The sequence below is a fragment of the Meles meles genome, chromosome 20 (genome assembly GCF_922984935.1).
Source record: "Meles meles chromosome 20, mMelMel3.1 paternal haplotype, whole genome shotgun sequence".
Classification (NCBI taxonomy): Eukaryota; Metazoa; Chordata; class Mammalia; order Carnivora; family Mustelidae; genus Meles; species Meles meles.
The window spans coordinates 28427098-28440316 of NC_060085.1; the positions used below are offsets into that span (position 1 = coordinate 28427098).

The window sequence follows — 13219 nt, forward strand, 5'->3', positions numbered from 1 at the left end:
AAAGGCATGGAAGATATTAGAGAAACACTCTCTGGATATATAAAAGCCTTTTCTGGAGAAATTAAAGAACTAAAATCTAACCAAGTTGAAATCAAAAAAAGCTATTAATGAGGTGCAATAAAAAATGGAGGCTCTCACTGCTAGGATCAATGAGGCAGAAGAAAGAATTAGTGATATAGAAGACCAAATGACAGAGAATAAAGAAGCCGAGCAAAAGAGGGACAAACAGCTACTGGACCATGAGGGGAGAATTCGAGAGATAAGTGACACCATAAGACGAAACAACATTAGAATAATTGGGATTCCAGAAGAAGAAGAAAGAGAGAGGGGAGCAGAAGGTCCATTGGAGAGAATTATTGGAGAGAATTTCCCTAATATGGCAAAGGGAACAAGCATCAAAATCCAGGAGATGCAGAGAACCCCCCTCAAAGTCAACAAGAATAGGTCCACACCCCGTCACCTAATAGTAAAATTTACAAGTCTTAGTGACAAAGAGAAAATCCTGAAAGCAGCCCGGGAAAAGAAGTCTGTAACATACAATGGTAAAAATATTAGATTGGCAGCAGACTTATCCACAGAGACCTGGCAGGCCAGAAAGAGCTGGCATGATATATTCAGAGTACTAAACGAGAAAAACATGCAGCCAAGAATTCTCTATCCAGCTAGGCTATCATTGAAAATAGAAGGAGAGATCAAAAGCTTCCAGGACAAACAAAAACTGAAAGAATTTGCAAACACCAAACCAGCTCTACAGGAAATCTTGAATGGGGTCCTCTAAGCAAAGAGAGAGCCTGAAAGTAGTAGATCAGAAAGGTACAGAGACAATATACAGTAACAGTCATCTTACAGGCTAATAATGGCACTAAATTCATATCTCTCAATAGTTACCCTGAATGTTAATGGGATAAATGCCCCAATCAAAAGACACAAGGTATCAGAACAGATAAAAACCAAACCCATCTATATGTTGCCTACAAGAAACTCATTTTAGATGCGAAGACACGTCCAGATTTAAAGTGAGGGGGTGGAAAACAATTTACCATGCTAATGGGCATCAGAAGAAAGCTGGGGTGGCAATCCTTATATCAGATCAATTAGATTTTAAGCCAAAGACTATAATAAGAGATGAGGAAGGACACTATATCCTACTCAAAGGGTCTGTTCAACAAGAAGATCTAACAATTTTAAATATCTATGCCCCTAACGAGGGAGCAGCCAACTATATAAACCCATTAATAACAAAATCAAAGAAACACATCAATAATAATACAATAATAGTAGGGGACTTTAACACTCCCCTCACTGAAATGGACAGATCATCCAAGCAAAAGATCAACAAGGAAATAAAGGCCTTAAATGACACACTGGACCAGATGGACATAACAGATATATTGAGAACATTTCATCCCAAAGCAACAGAATACACATTCTTCTCCAGTGCACATGGAACATTCTCCAGAATAGATCACATCCTGGGTCACAAATCAGGTCTCAACCGGTATCAAAAGATTAGGATCATTCCCTGCATATTTTCAGACCATAATGCTCTGAAGTTAGAACTCAATCACAAGCAGAAAGCTGGAAAGAACGCAAATACATGGAGACTAAACAGCATCCTTCTAAAGAATGAATGGGTTAACCAGGAAATTAAAGAATAATTGGAAAAATTCATGGAAACAAAAGATAATGAAAACACAACGGTTCAAAATCTGTGGGACACAGCAAAGGCAGTCCTGAGAGGAAAATATATAGTGTACAAGCCTTTCTCAAGAAACAAGAAAGGTCTCAAGTACACAACCTGTACTTTGCATCTGTAAAGGAGCTGGAGAAAGAAAAAGAAAGAAACCCTAAACCCAGCAGGAGAAGAGAAATCATAAAGATCAGAGCAGAAATCAATGAAATAGAAACCAAAAACACAATAGAAAAACATCAATGAAACTAGGAGCTCGTTCTTTGAAAAAAATCAATAAGATTGATAAACCCCTGGCCATACTTATCAAATAGAAAAGAGAAAGGACCCAAATAAATAAAATCATGAATGAAAGAGGAGAGATCATAACTAATACCAAAGAAATAGACAATTATAAGAACATACCATGAGCAACTCTATGCCAACAAACTTGACAATCTGGAAGAAATGGATGCATTCCTAGAGACATATAAACTACCACAACTGAACCAGGAAGAAATAGAAAACCTGAACAGGCCCATAACCAGTAAAGAGATTGAAACAGTCATCAAAAATCTCCAAACAAACAAAAGCCCAGGGCCAGACGGCTTCCCAGGGGAATTCTACCAAACATTTAAAGAAGAACTAATTCCTATTCTCCTGAAAATGTTCCAAAAAATAAAAATGGAAGGAAAACTTCCAAACTCATTTTATGAGGCCAGCATCACCTTGATCCCCAAACCAGACAAGGATCCCACCAAAAAAGAGAACTACAGACCAATATCCTTGATGAACACAGATGCAAAATTTCTCGCCAAAATACTAGCCAATAGGATTCAACAATACATTAAAAGGATTATTCACCACAACCAAGTGGGATTTATTCCAGGGCTGCAGGGTTGATTCAACATCCTCAAATCAATCAATGTGATAGAACACATTAATAAAAGAAAGAACAAGAACCATATGATACTCTCAATAGATGCTGAAAAAGCATTTGACAAAATAGAGCATCCCTTCCTGATCAAAATTCTTCAAAGTGTAGGGATAGAGGGCACATACCTCAATAATATCAAAGCCATCTATGAAAATTCCACCGCAAATATCATTCTCAATGGAGAAAAACTGAAAGCTTTTCCGTTAAGGTCAGGAACACGGCAGGGATATCCATTATCACCACTGCTATTCAACATAGTACTAGAAGTCCTAGCCTCAGCAATCAGACAACAAAAAGAAATTAAAGGCATCCAAATCGGCAAAGAAGAAGTCAAACTCTCACTCTTTGCAGATGATATGATACTATATGTGGAAAACCCAAAAGACTCCACTCCAAAACTACTAGAACTTGTACAGGAATTCAGTAAAGTGTCAGGATATAAAATCAATGCACAGAAATCAGTTGCATTTCTCTACACCAACAACAAGACAGAAGAAAGAGAAATTAAGGAGTCAATCCCATTCACAATTGCACCCAAAACTGTAACATACCTAGGAATAAACCTAACCAAAGAGGCTAAGAATCTGTATGCAGAAAACTATAAAGTACTCATGAAAGAAATTGAGGAAGACACAAAGAAATAGAAAAATGTTCCATGCTCCTGGATTGGAAGAATAAATATTGTGAAAATGTCTATGCTACCTAAAGTAATCTACACATTTAATGCAATCCCTATCAAAATACCATCCATTTTTTTCAAAGAAATGGAACAAATCATCCTAAAATTTATATGGAACCAGAAAAGACCTTGAATAGCCAAAGGAATATTGAAAAAAGAAAGCCAAAGTTGGTGGCATCACAATTCCGGACTTCAAGCTCTATTACAAAGCTGTCATTATCAAGACAGCATGGTACTGGCACAAAAACGGATACATAGATCAATGGAACAGAATAGAGAGCCCAGAAATAGACCCTCAACTCTATGGTCAACTAATCTTCAACAAAGCAGGAAAGAATGTCCAATGGAAAAAAGACAGCCTCTTCAATAAATGGTGCTGCGAAAATTGGACAACCACATGCAGAAAAATGAAACTGGACCACTTCCTTACATCACACACGAAAATAGACTCAAAATGGATGAAGGACCTCAATGTGAGAAAGGAATCCATCAAAATCCTTGAGGAGAATGCAGGCAGCAACCTCTTCGACCTCAGCCGCAGCAACATCTTCCTAGGAACAACGGCAAAGGCAAGGGAAGCAAGGGCAAAAATGAACTATTGGGATTTCATCAAGATCAAAAGCTTTTGCACAGCAAAGGAAACAGTTAACAAAACCAAAAGACAACTGACAGAATGGGAGAAGATATTTGCAAACGACATATCAGATAAAGGGCTAGCATCCAAAATCTATAAGGCACTTAGCAAACTCAACACCCAAAGAACAAACAATCCAATCAAGAAATGGGCAGAAGACATGAACAGACATTTCTGCAAAGAAGACATCCAGATGGCCAACAGACACATGAAAAAGTGCTCCACGTCACTGGGCATCAGGGAAATACAAATCAAAACCACAATGAGATATCACCTCACACCAGTCAGAATGGCTAAAATTAACAAGTCAGGAAATGACAGATGCTGGCGAGGATGCGGAGAAAGGGGAACCCTCCTACACTGTTGGTGGGAATGCAAGCTGGTGCAACCACTCTGGAAAACAGCATGGAGGTTCCTCAAAATGTTGAAAATAGAGCTACCCTAGACCCAGCAATTGCACTACTGGGTATTTACCCTAAAGATACAAACGTAGTGATCCGAAGGGGCACGTGCACCCGAATGTTTATAGCAGCAATGTCTACAATAGCCAAACTATGGAAAGAACCTAGATGTCCATCAACAGATGAATGGATAAAGAAGAGGTGGTATATATACACAATGGAATACTATGCAGCCATCAAAAGAAATGAAATCTTGCCATTTGTGACCACGTGGAGGGAATTAGAGGGTATCATGCTTAGTGAACTAAGTCAATCAGAGAAAGACAACTATCATATGATCTCCCTGATATGAGGACGTGGAGATGCAACAAGGAGGGTGAGGGGGATAGGAGAAGAATAAATGAAACAAGATGGGATTGGAAGGGAGACAAACTATAAGTGAGTCTTAATCTCACAAAACAAACTGGGGGCTGCTGGGGGGAGGTGGGGTTGGGAGAGCGGGAGGGGGGTTATGGACATTGGGGAGGGTATGTGCTATGGTGAGTGCTGTGAAGTGTGTAAACCTGGCAATTCACAAACCTGTACCCCTGTGGATAAAAATACATTATATGTTTATAAAAAAATAAGAAATAAATAAAAATACACAAATGGTCCAATCTTTATTTACTGATGTTATTTGAGTTTTGATTGCAGTAGTCACTGTGTTACTAAAGACACAACTGCGACAGAAAGATCTCAGCAACGAGGACTTCTTAAAGCATCTTATCTAGCGTGATCTTATTGCTTTCTGCTGGGATATGTCTGGAGACAGGATTCACTGGGGAAGGCAGAAAAGACTCTGGACAATAAAGCCGTATTCAGAAAACGTGGAATGGTCTTACTTTTGGTATGATGGATAGAAAAACATGTGACTAAATTTTTGCTGCTTATTGTTTATTAATATGCAATTGAACCCATTCAAATGAGAGAAGAGAGCAGTTCTGAGAAGACTTGGCATATGGTGGAAGTTGTCAAGGCCAATTTCAAGAAAAATCATAGTGGTGTCATCCTTTGCCTTGAGGTACATCCTATAGATACCTGTCCTTCTCATCATCAGCCACTCTTCTGCCTTCCTCCAGTGTTTTTCCTTTTGTATCCAGTGATGGCATGATTATCCCTGGAGGTCCCCAGCCCACCATTATAACCCTGCATGCTTCTCAACATTTCACATGCGTAGAGTCAAAAGTAACTAATCTGACTTATATACTCCCTGAATTCTTATTTCTACTAGGAAAAATGGGCAGAAATAATTTTTAACCAGGTAAATGTTTCTTTGCTAATCTTGTGTTCCTCTCTCCAAGGGACAGAGAGATCTGAGTAATAATCTGAGATAGGAAAAGGTAAACCAGATGTCTACCCAATTCTCTTATACTTAAAACAATTAAGCAAAGAATATTCAGAGATCCACAAAGGGAGAATTTGATGTCAAAGATAATTAAAATACCACTAACTATATATTTTTTGTTGGTTATATCACATCCAGATTCTTTGAGGTAGAAGGTCTCATAATATTGTAATAACTTTGTATGGTGACAGATGATAATTACACTTCCTATGGCAAGCATTTCATAATGTATATGATTTTCAAGTTGCTAGGTTATACACCTAAAACTAATATAATATTATATGTTAACTATGCTGCAATTACAATTCTTTTAAGAAAAATTTGAAAGTTCTCATGAATTTAGAAGAACCCACAGAGTTTCTGTTTTATTATTTTTAAGCTTTCTTTAAAATTAATTGTGTGTGTGTGTGTGTGTGTGTGTGTGTGTTCCAAAATTCATTGTTTATGCACCTCACCAGTGCTCCATGCAATACATGTCCTCTTTAATATCCACCACCAGGCTCACCCAACCCCCAAACCCCTCCTCTCCAAAACCCTGAGTTTGTTTCTCAGAGTCCACAGTCTCTCATGGTTTGTCTCCCCCTCCAATTTCCCCCAACTCCCTTCTCCTCCCCATTTCCCAATGTCCTCCATGTTAGTTTCTGTTTTATTCTTAACAAGAGGTAACCAAGTTTTCATTCCAAAATTCTCAAACAGTAAAAAATTCATTACTCAGTATGAAGACATCATTGAACTCAAAAGGGGGGGAAAAAGCTAATTAACTGTCTCATTGAAACATTCCTTCCCTTTTGGAGTCAACTGGGGACCCATGGACTTTGAGCCCATTGTCAAATGGTGTGTGAAAGAGATCCAAGTTCAACAGTAAATATTATCAGCAATATAATAGTTTTCTCCAGCCCTCAGGGCCAAATGACCTGCATTTTAGCAAATTGATTTTGTTCATGCATTGTGTTAAGCCAAGCAATTGTTTCCCATGACATGCTTGAACCCACAGTTGCTCTGTCTATGAAATTCATGGTTGAATTGTCCAATTGCTGATTGCTATTCCCATTTGCTTTAATAATAGTCACTTCCTTCATCAGTAATGTGTTTTATATACAGTGCACAATCACAACCATTCAATGTCACCCATAAACATTTGATGAATTGTCTAATATAGTTATGAGACTTGCTTATTTGGGACACAGCTAGGTTAAGCCTTACTGAGTTAATGAGATGATGTACCATGGCATTAGGCAATGGGTGTTTCCCTCCCCCACATTAGCTGTATGTTCTTTTAACCAAGGACCCATTTATGTCATTATCATAATCTTCATCAACTTGTCAAGATAATGGAGGGCCCACTGAGTTCAGAGAAGGCCTCACATAATTCATGGAAGTTTAAAGAAAATGGATATAGAAAGGGTTTGGGAACAATGGACAAATAAGATCTTCATGGAAAACAATATGAAAAGGGCTTTATAAGAGATTTTTTTTTTTGAAAAAGGTAGAGTGTGAACTCATTTTTGAGGGAGAAAAGGGAGACTCATTCTCTGAAATGAGGAAGATAAATTAGTGATCAAAATGCACAAAGACACATCCAGGACAGAAAGCTCAAGGAAGAGCAGATAAAGATAACCTCAGAGAGGACAATCCAGATTGAAATGAAAGGAGGAGAATTCTGGAGGCTGCTTTCAGCAAATCCCACATCTGTATTTGTTACAGACACGTGAGTCTAGATTTTGGGGTAGGCAAGTGACGTATCAATGTTGACATGTGCCTCCCAGACTTCCTTAGCTATCAGACAAGGTTTATAATTACTTTGCTGTCCTTCTGACATGCGGCGATCTGGAACTGTGTGCACACAGATTTCTGACCAGTAGATTCTGTTCCATAAATCCTCCATTAAATTAACCTCAGATGGCTGACATCACCATGTCAGAATCTCACCCAATGTAGCTACAAGTTAATAAATTGATCCCCTGAAAAGCAAGATGTTCTCTCCCTTTATGTTAGGACTAGTAGGGAATGTCAAGTTCTTCTAGTTCAATCATGTACTCATTCATTCAACAAATATTTCTTGGAGATCTCCTCTGCCAGATAAGGTCCCTGTTCCCAAGTCTCTACAGTGTAGTTGGGAACATAGGCACTGAATACTATGCTAAAAAATTGTTTCAAGTGTAGTAAATATTAAGAAGGAAATAAATATAGTAATCTGAAAGAATTATTGTGGAGAAGATAAGAGATTAGTTATCTCAGATGGGCTGGGGGAATCCATGAAAAGAACCCTTCAAGGAGCTGACATTTGAGCTGAGATGTGGATGAAGACACGAAGCCAGTGGAGGTTACAGGCAAAGGAAACAACAGTGCCAAGGCCCTGAGGTGGGAACAAGAATAATGTACTTGACAAAAGCAAGCAGTGAGGGAGAATGAAACTAACAAGAACTGGAGAGGTAGGCAGGGTACACTGAAGTTAAAGAACTTACCTAGGGCCATAGTGCTATACATGAGGAACCAAGGAGGTAAAACGGAAGTTACAAGGAAGTGACACGCACAGTAGAGGAGACAAACAATCCTGTGGAGTAGTGACATTTGAGAGGTAGAGGGAAGAGGGGCAGTCCATGAAATAGAGATCTCAAACTCAAATGCCTTCAGTGGCCAGATGGGTATCAGAAACATATGAGGCAAGTGTTGGTAAGAGGCAGGGAGTTGGGGGAGATGTAGTGACCTGAGAATGAGGAACATGCCCAACACCATTCAGACTCATTAAAAAAATACTTTGCAGGCAAAATAAAATACATATGAGGAGGCAAGCAGAGCCTGTGGGCCATCCATATGCAATAGTGAACTGGAGGAAAAGTAGGAAGCAGGTTGAGAATGAGAAAAATCAATAGAGCATGGTCACCTATACCTCAGAGGAGAACTACACTTATATTTTCTATGAGCTACATAAAAAAATTTTTGTCCTATTAGGCAGCAACCCAATGCTATTATTCTGATGACAACTACAAAAACAACTCACACTAGTTGTTTCAGAACTTACCTAACCAAAAAATAAAGGTAATGATCTAGTGGGCCAGATTGGTAAAGAGTGGAATCTTAGAAGCAAGGGGTCCCTCCACGGACCGGGTGTAGCAGTCCTCCTGAGGAATCATGGCCATCCACTCTGAGTCTGCATGGATCTGGGAAAAGGAAGTCCTCACATACCTCCAATCACACACACACACACACACACACACACACACACACACACACACAGCACTGTAAGTGTTTAGCAAGTTCTGTCAATTTGATCTATTGTTATATGGAGCTGATATCTGGCTCCCTTTAGCCCCCAAACCCCAGATTTCTACCCCCTTTCCATCAAAGACACACAGATCATTTAATACTTTTCCCACCTACTGGCAAATATTTAGAAATAATGACTCTGTCGCTGCCTTCCCTCTGCAAGTCTACCCTTCTCCAGACAAAATATCTCCACCTTCCACTATTCCCCAGATCACCATGTCCAGACTCTGCCATCCCAATCATCTTTCTGTGAACCTTCTCCAGTTTGTCACTCTCTCTCCTCAAACAGGGCCCAGGGAGAACCCCACATTCTCAGTCGGTTTATAATCTGGCGCTCCTTTACACATCATTTTCTGTTTCCACAGTAGAAGGAACACAATTGCTTTTTATGGAGCCTCCTCTCCTGTTGTCCCTGTTCCCACTCCCCACCCTCCAAGCAAGTCTGTTTGCTGTATTTCATGGACAGATACATAATCTAGAATGAATGCTCCCATCAGTATAAAGAATGCTGTCCCTCATCACTCCATCATTTCTGATTAAGATCACTCAGTCTAATGCACATTATGTCTTGTACCAATAATGCCTGTACAATGCTTCATGTTTCTTGTGCCACTTTCTAGACATTATCTTATTACGTGCTGAAACTAGAAAAGTATATTTTTGCACAAAGAGGAAGATGAATCTGAGAATGAGTAGTGAAAGGCAGAGGGAAAATTGGAAATCTGACCCCTGAAAAGAGGGTTGAATGGAAGCATCCAATGTCCTGCCTTTGAATATAAATTCTGCCTTGACTCACCAACTGCTAGTCCTTTGAAAAACAAAATTAATGATCATAATAAGAATAGAACCACTACCTATTAATAAATGCCTAGTAGGTACCAATCCCCACAATTAGCTTTTTAGGTACAGTATATCATGTTTCGCACAATGAGCTTTTGAAGGGTGTTATCTCCATTTTAAGAGATAAAACACAGAGCTTTAATGCCTTGCCCTATGCCACAAAATTAGCAGGTAGCACTTGAATTTAAACCTAATTCTGCCTGTCTCTGAAGTTCAATCCCTTCATAGTTTTATACCACCATCTCCCTTAGTGGGTACTGTCTGTACTGCATGACTTAGCAGTTAATTAAAAAAAAGAATAGAACTGTTATAGTAATTCCATCTCCTGAGATGCTTCTCCAAATAGGGAGAAGCAGGAACATGTGCTGCCTCATCTATGGGGCTAGAGATGCTGTGAGAGCATGCACACAAGGGCAAAAGAGTAAGGGAGGGGAGAAAGGCCACATGCCACCCTCAGCACTGGACATCGTGTCTCAGACTGGGCTGAAATGTAGCCCCACAGCTCCTGTCACAAGTGCATTTGGAATATAAATAAGATTTCAAGGTGACAGTTCAACCTAAGAAAACAGTGTTTTCAAGCACTTTTAATAACACTTTATAGCAGTATTCACTTGTATATAAATCATGTGCTAATTTATTCATTAAAATAGCCTGTACTTGGCAACATTTTATTAACCTTAGTTTATGTTAATAAGATCAGTACTCATATTTAAAAAAATGCATCTCTTTATAATTACTCCATAATTCTGATTTTCTTCCAACTTGAACTAAGCCCTTACTAACTCCAAGTCACATTCCACATCTGATGAAAACGAGTTCAAATTATAATATTATAGGATAGAACTTTCAGAAAATAGAAATTTGGGAGACTATCCCCAAATCTAGCCATGATCAGAATCTCCTAGGCACTTTCTTATGCTCCCATAATTACTGATTCCAATGTGCCTCGCAATCTGCTGGGTCAGAATCTCTAGGGATGGGATCTCCGGGGAATGGAGATTTGTAGCAATTGCCACCAACTGTGGCAATCCTAAGCCAGTACTTAGGAATTTAGGAACCAAAAGCCAGTACTCTAGTTACTGATGTAAACTAGAACGTTTCCACTCAGCACAGGCCTATTACAGCTCACAGGAGGCACAATATAGTGAGGGCTGTCCTAAAAGCATGATCACCAGTCACCTCTGAGGAACGAGTGAGTCCCAGAAAAATTAATTGTAAGTCTCATTATTAACTGATGACATTCTCTATTTTTAGGGTCTTGGTAGCCATTTTAATATCCAATTATACTACAAATACACTACAAATACAAGAAACACTACAAATACAAAGACACTAATACAAAAAAAAGCCTACAAATATAAAACCAGGTGGAGATAATCATAGGGGTAGGGCCACATGATGAACAACCAAATTTTTTTTAAAAAATGTACTTGAAGCATTGTTCTCCAGTGGTTAGAATAGTAGTATCAAAAAGATGGCAGGACTGGTACCCCTTTCCTATCTGACACCTGTGGTAGACACGGCTAATCAATCACAGCATTTGTCTTTGTTTCATCCAGAAACAGCCTCAGACCCCTTTCCAAGCAAGCACTGGGGACACCTCTGCCATCTGATCATTTGGGGAACATATGTGCCCTTCCCTGGCTAGAATAAGTAATTAAACTGAATCATCCATCTAGGATTTTACACCAGCATATCCATTATAGGTTATTTACCCCACATAGTGCACACAGACACTCAAAGTTTCCCAGGTAGAAGACCGTAGGAGCAGATCGCCTTGCTACTTCGTCTCTATAAGTGGTTTCACATTTATATTTTTGAATGGAAATATCCAGAAATCAGTTCGTTGCTCAAATGTTTATGATACATGGGCAGCACTCCTATCATTCAAGCCAACTAGATTCTGCTGATGATAATTCAAAGTTCCACTTTTGAAAATGCTATTAGGGGAGAAAAGCTGAGTCAAAATTAAATGGAGCATGTGACCAGAAAAATAATCTATGAGTTGGCTTGATTTCCATTGGTCAGTAGCACTACAGATTTTCTCCCGTGGAGACTCTGGGCTGTATCTCCACACAATATTTAGTGTCCTTGGAAATGAGAGGGAGGAAATCACAAGGACACTTGGTTTCTGCCACATTTCATTTGAAAAAAAAAAAATCATTATAATTCATTTGTCTTTCGTTCCTGTCATGGACATTCTTGGCTCCTTGGCTTCTCCTGCCACTTCCCAAGTCACATTGGGCAGAATCCCACATAAGCCCATATATCCAGGGTGATACCTGGTTCATCAGCTTGATTTCATCACACCGACAGCCCCTGTGATCACGCAATAAGATCAGAGAGAACAGACCCACCTCATCATAGATGCTGTCATTCCTTTGAAAGTCTCCAGCCTTCCTCGGAAGAATGTGGACGTGAACATGCTGAAAATGAATGAGAGAGGAAAAAAATGAAATGTGATTATCTCCCTATGTATTTCTAGGCTTGACAGTGATGCTCCCATGAAGCTCAATTACTTCACATTGGTCCTGCTAGATTATTTTTCAGAGGAGGAGGATGCTCACCTTCAGTAACTGTATCTGAAATCCATGGAGAACAGAGAGGCCTAAAACAAGAGAGAACAATGTGGTGGCACGGATGAGAATTTGAGTGAAATGCCAGAACATTTTAGGGGGTCTGTGGAATTATTCATAGCTGTCAGTCTTGGCTATAGTTAGCCAGTGTTATGAAGTGACAGGTGACCACAGTGACTCTGAAAGTGACAAGAAATAAGACTCGGCCAAGGGAGAATAGCGTGGGAGCAAGTAAGTGACGGTAGCGAAGGGCATGGGCCAAGCTACAGAATTAAGGTTTTTCAAGCAAAAATCATTAAAAGTAATACAAATAGTTCTCCTTTATTAAACGTTGACTTATTGTGGTAAGAAAGATCTATGCTTAGCACTGATCTCATGCACTGCTCTGAATAATCCCATGAGGCAACTTCTACTCTGAGAACCCCTTTACAGAAAAGGAAATCTACCCTCAGAAGTGGCCAAAGCCCCGCAGGAGGTGCAGTGTCTATGCAGGAACCCAGGGCTTGTGGCTCTTGTCCCCACACTCTTCATGAGCATCGATGCTCCTTCAATGAGTTCCATCTATTAAACAGCCCGTGTTTCCAGTCTATGAAAGCACCCAGGTAATAGACAGAGCTATGCTATTATGCAGAGATCGTGAATCAAGGCACATCGCATATCTAATTCAGTATATTCTTCAAGGCTAAACTGCCATTTGAAAGTTTTACTTTCCAAATAGCCTCTATTGTACCTCAGCTCAAGTTAAACCTCATTCCTGCCCTTTAGCTATGTTCCTGCGTTTATTACAAACCGTGGGGAGGAATGTGAAAATGAAAAGCCTAAATGTAGAGAG

The 13219-nt window shown here is 39.5% G+C and overlaps 1 protein-coding gene across 8 annotated transcripts in view; it reads right to left on the reverse strand.

Moving 5' to 3' along the window:
• The window catches only part of FHIT (fragile histidine triad diadenosine triphosphatase), a 1485305-nt gene that overhangs the window by 185862 nt on the left and 1286224 nt on the right, over positions 1 to 13219 (reverse strand). For all 8 annotated transcript variants that reach the window (XM_045989789.1, XM_045989788.1, XM_045989791.1 and 5 more), the window contains one exon: positions 12169 to 12237. In XM_045989789.1, the coding sequence (XP_045845745.1) occupies positions 12169 to 12237 (69 nt within the window). The remainder of the gene's footprint in view (positions 1 to 12168; positions 12238 to 13219) is intronic.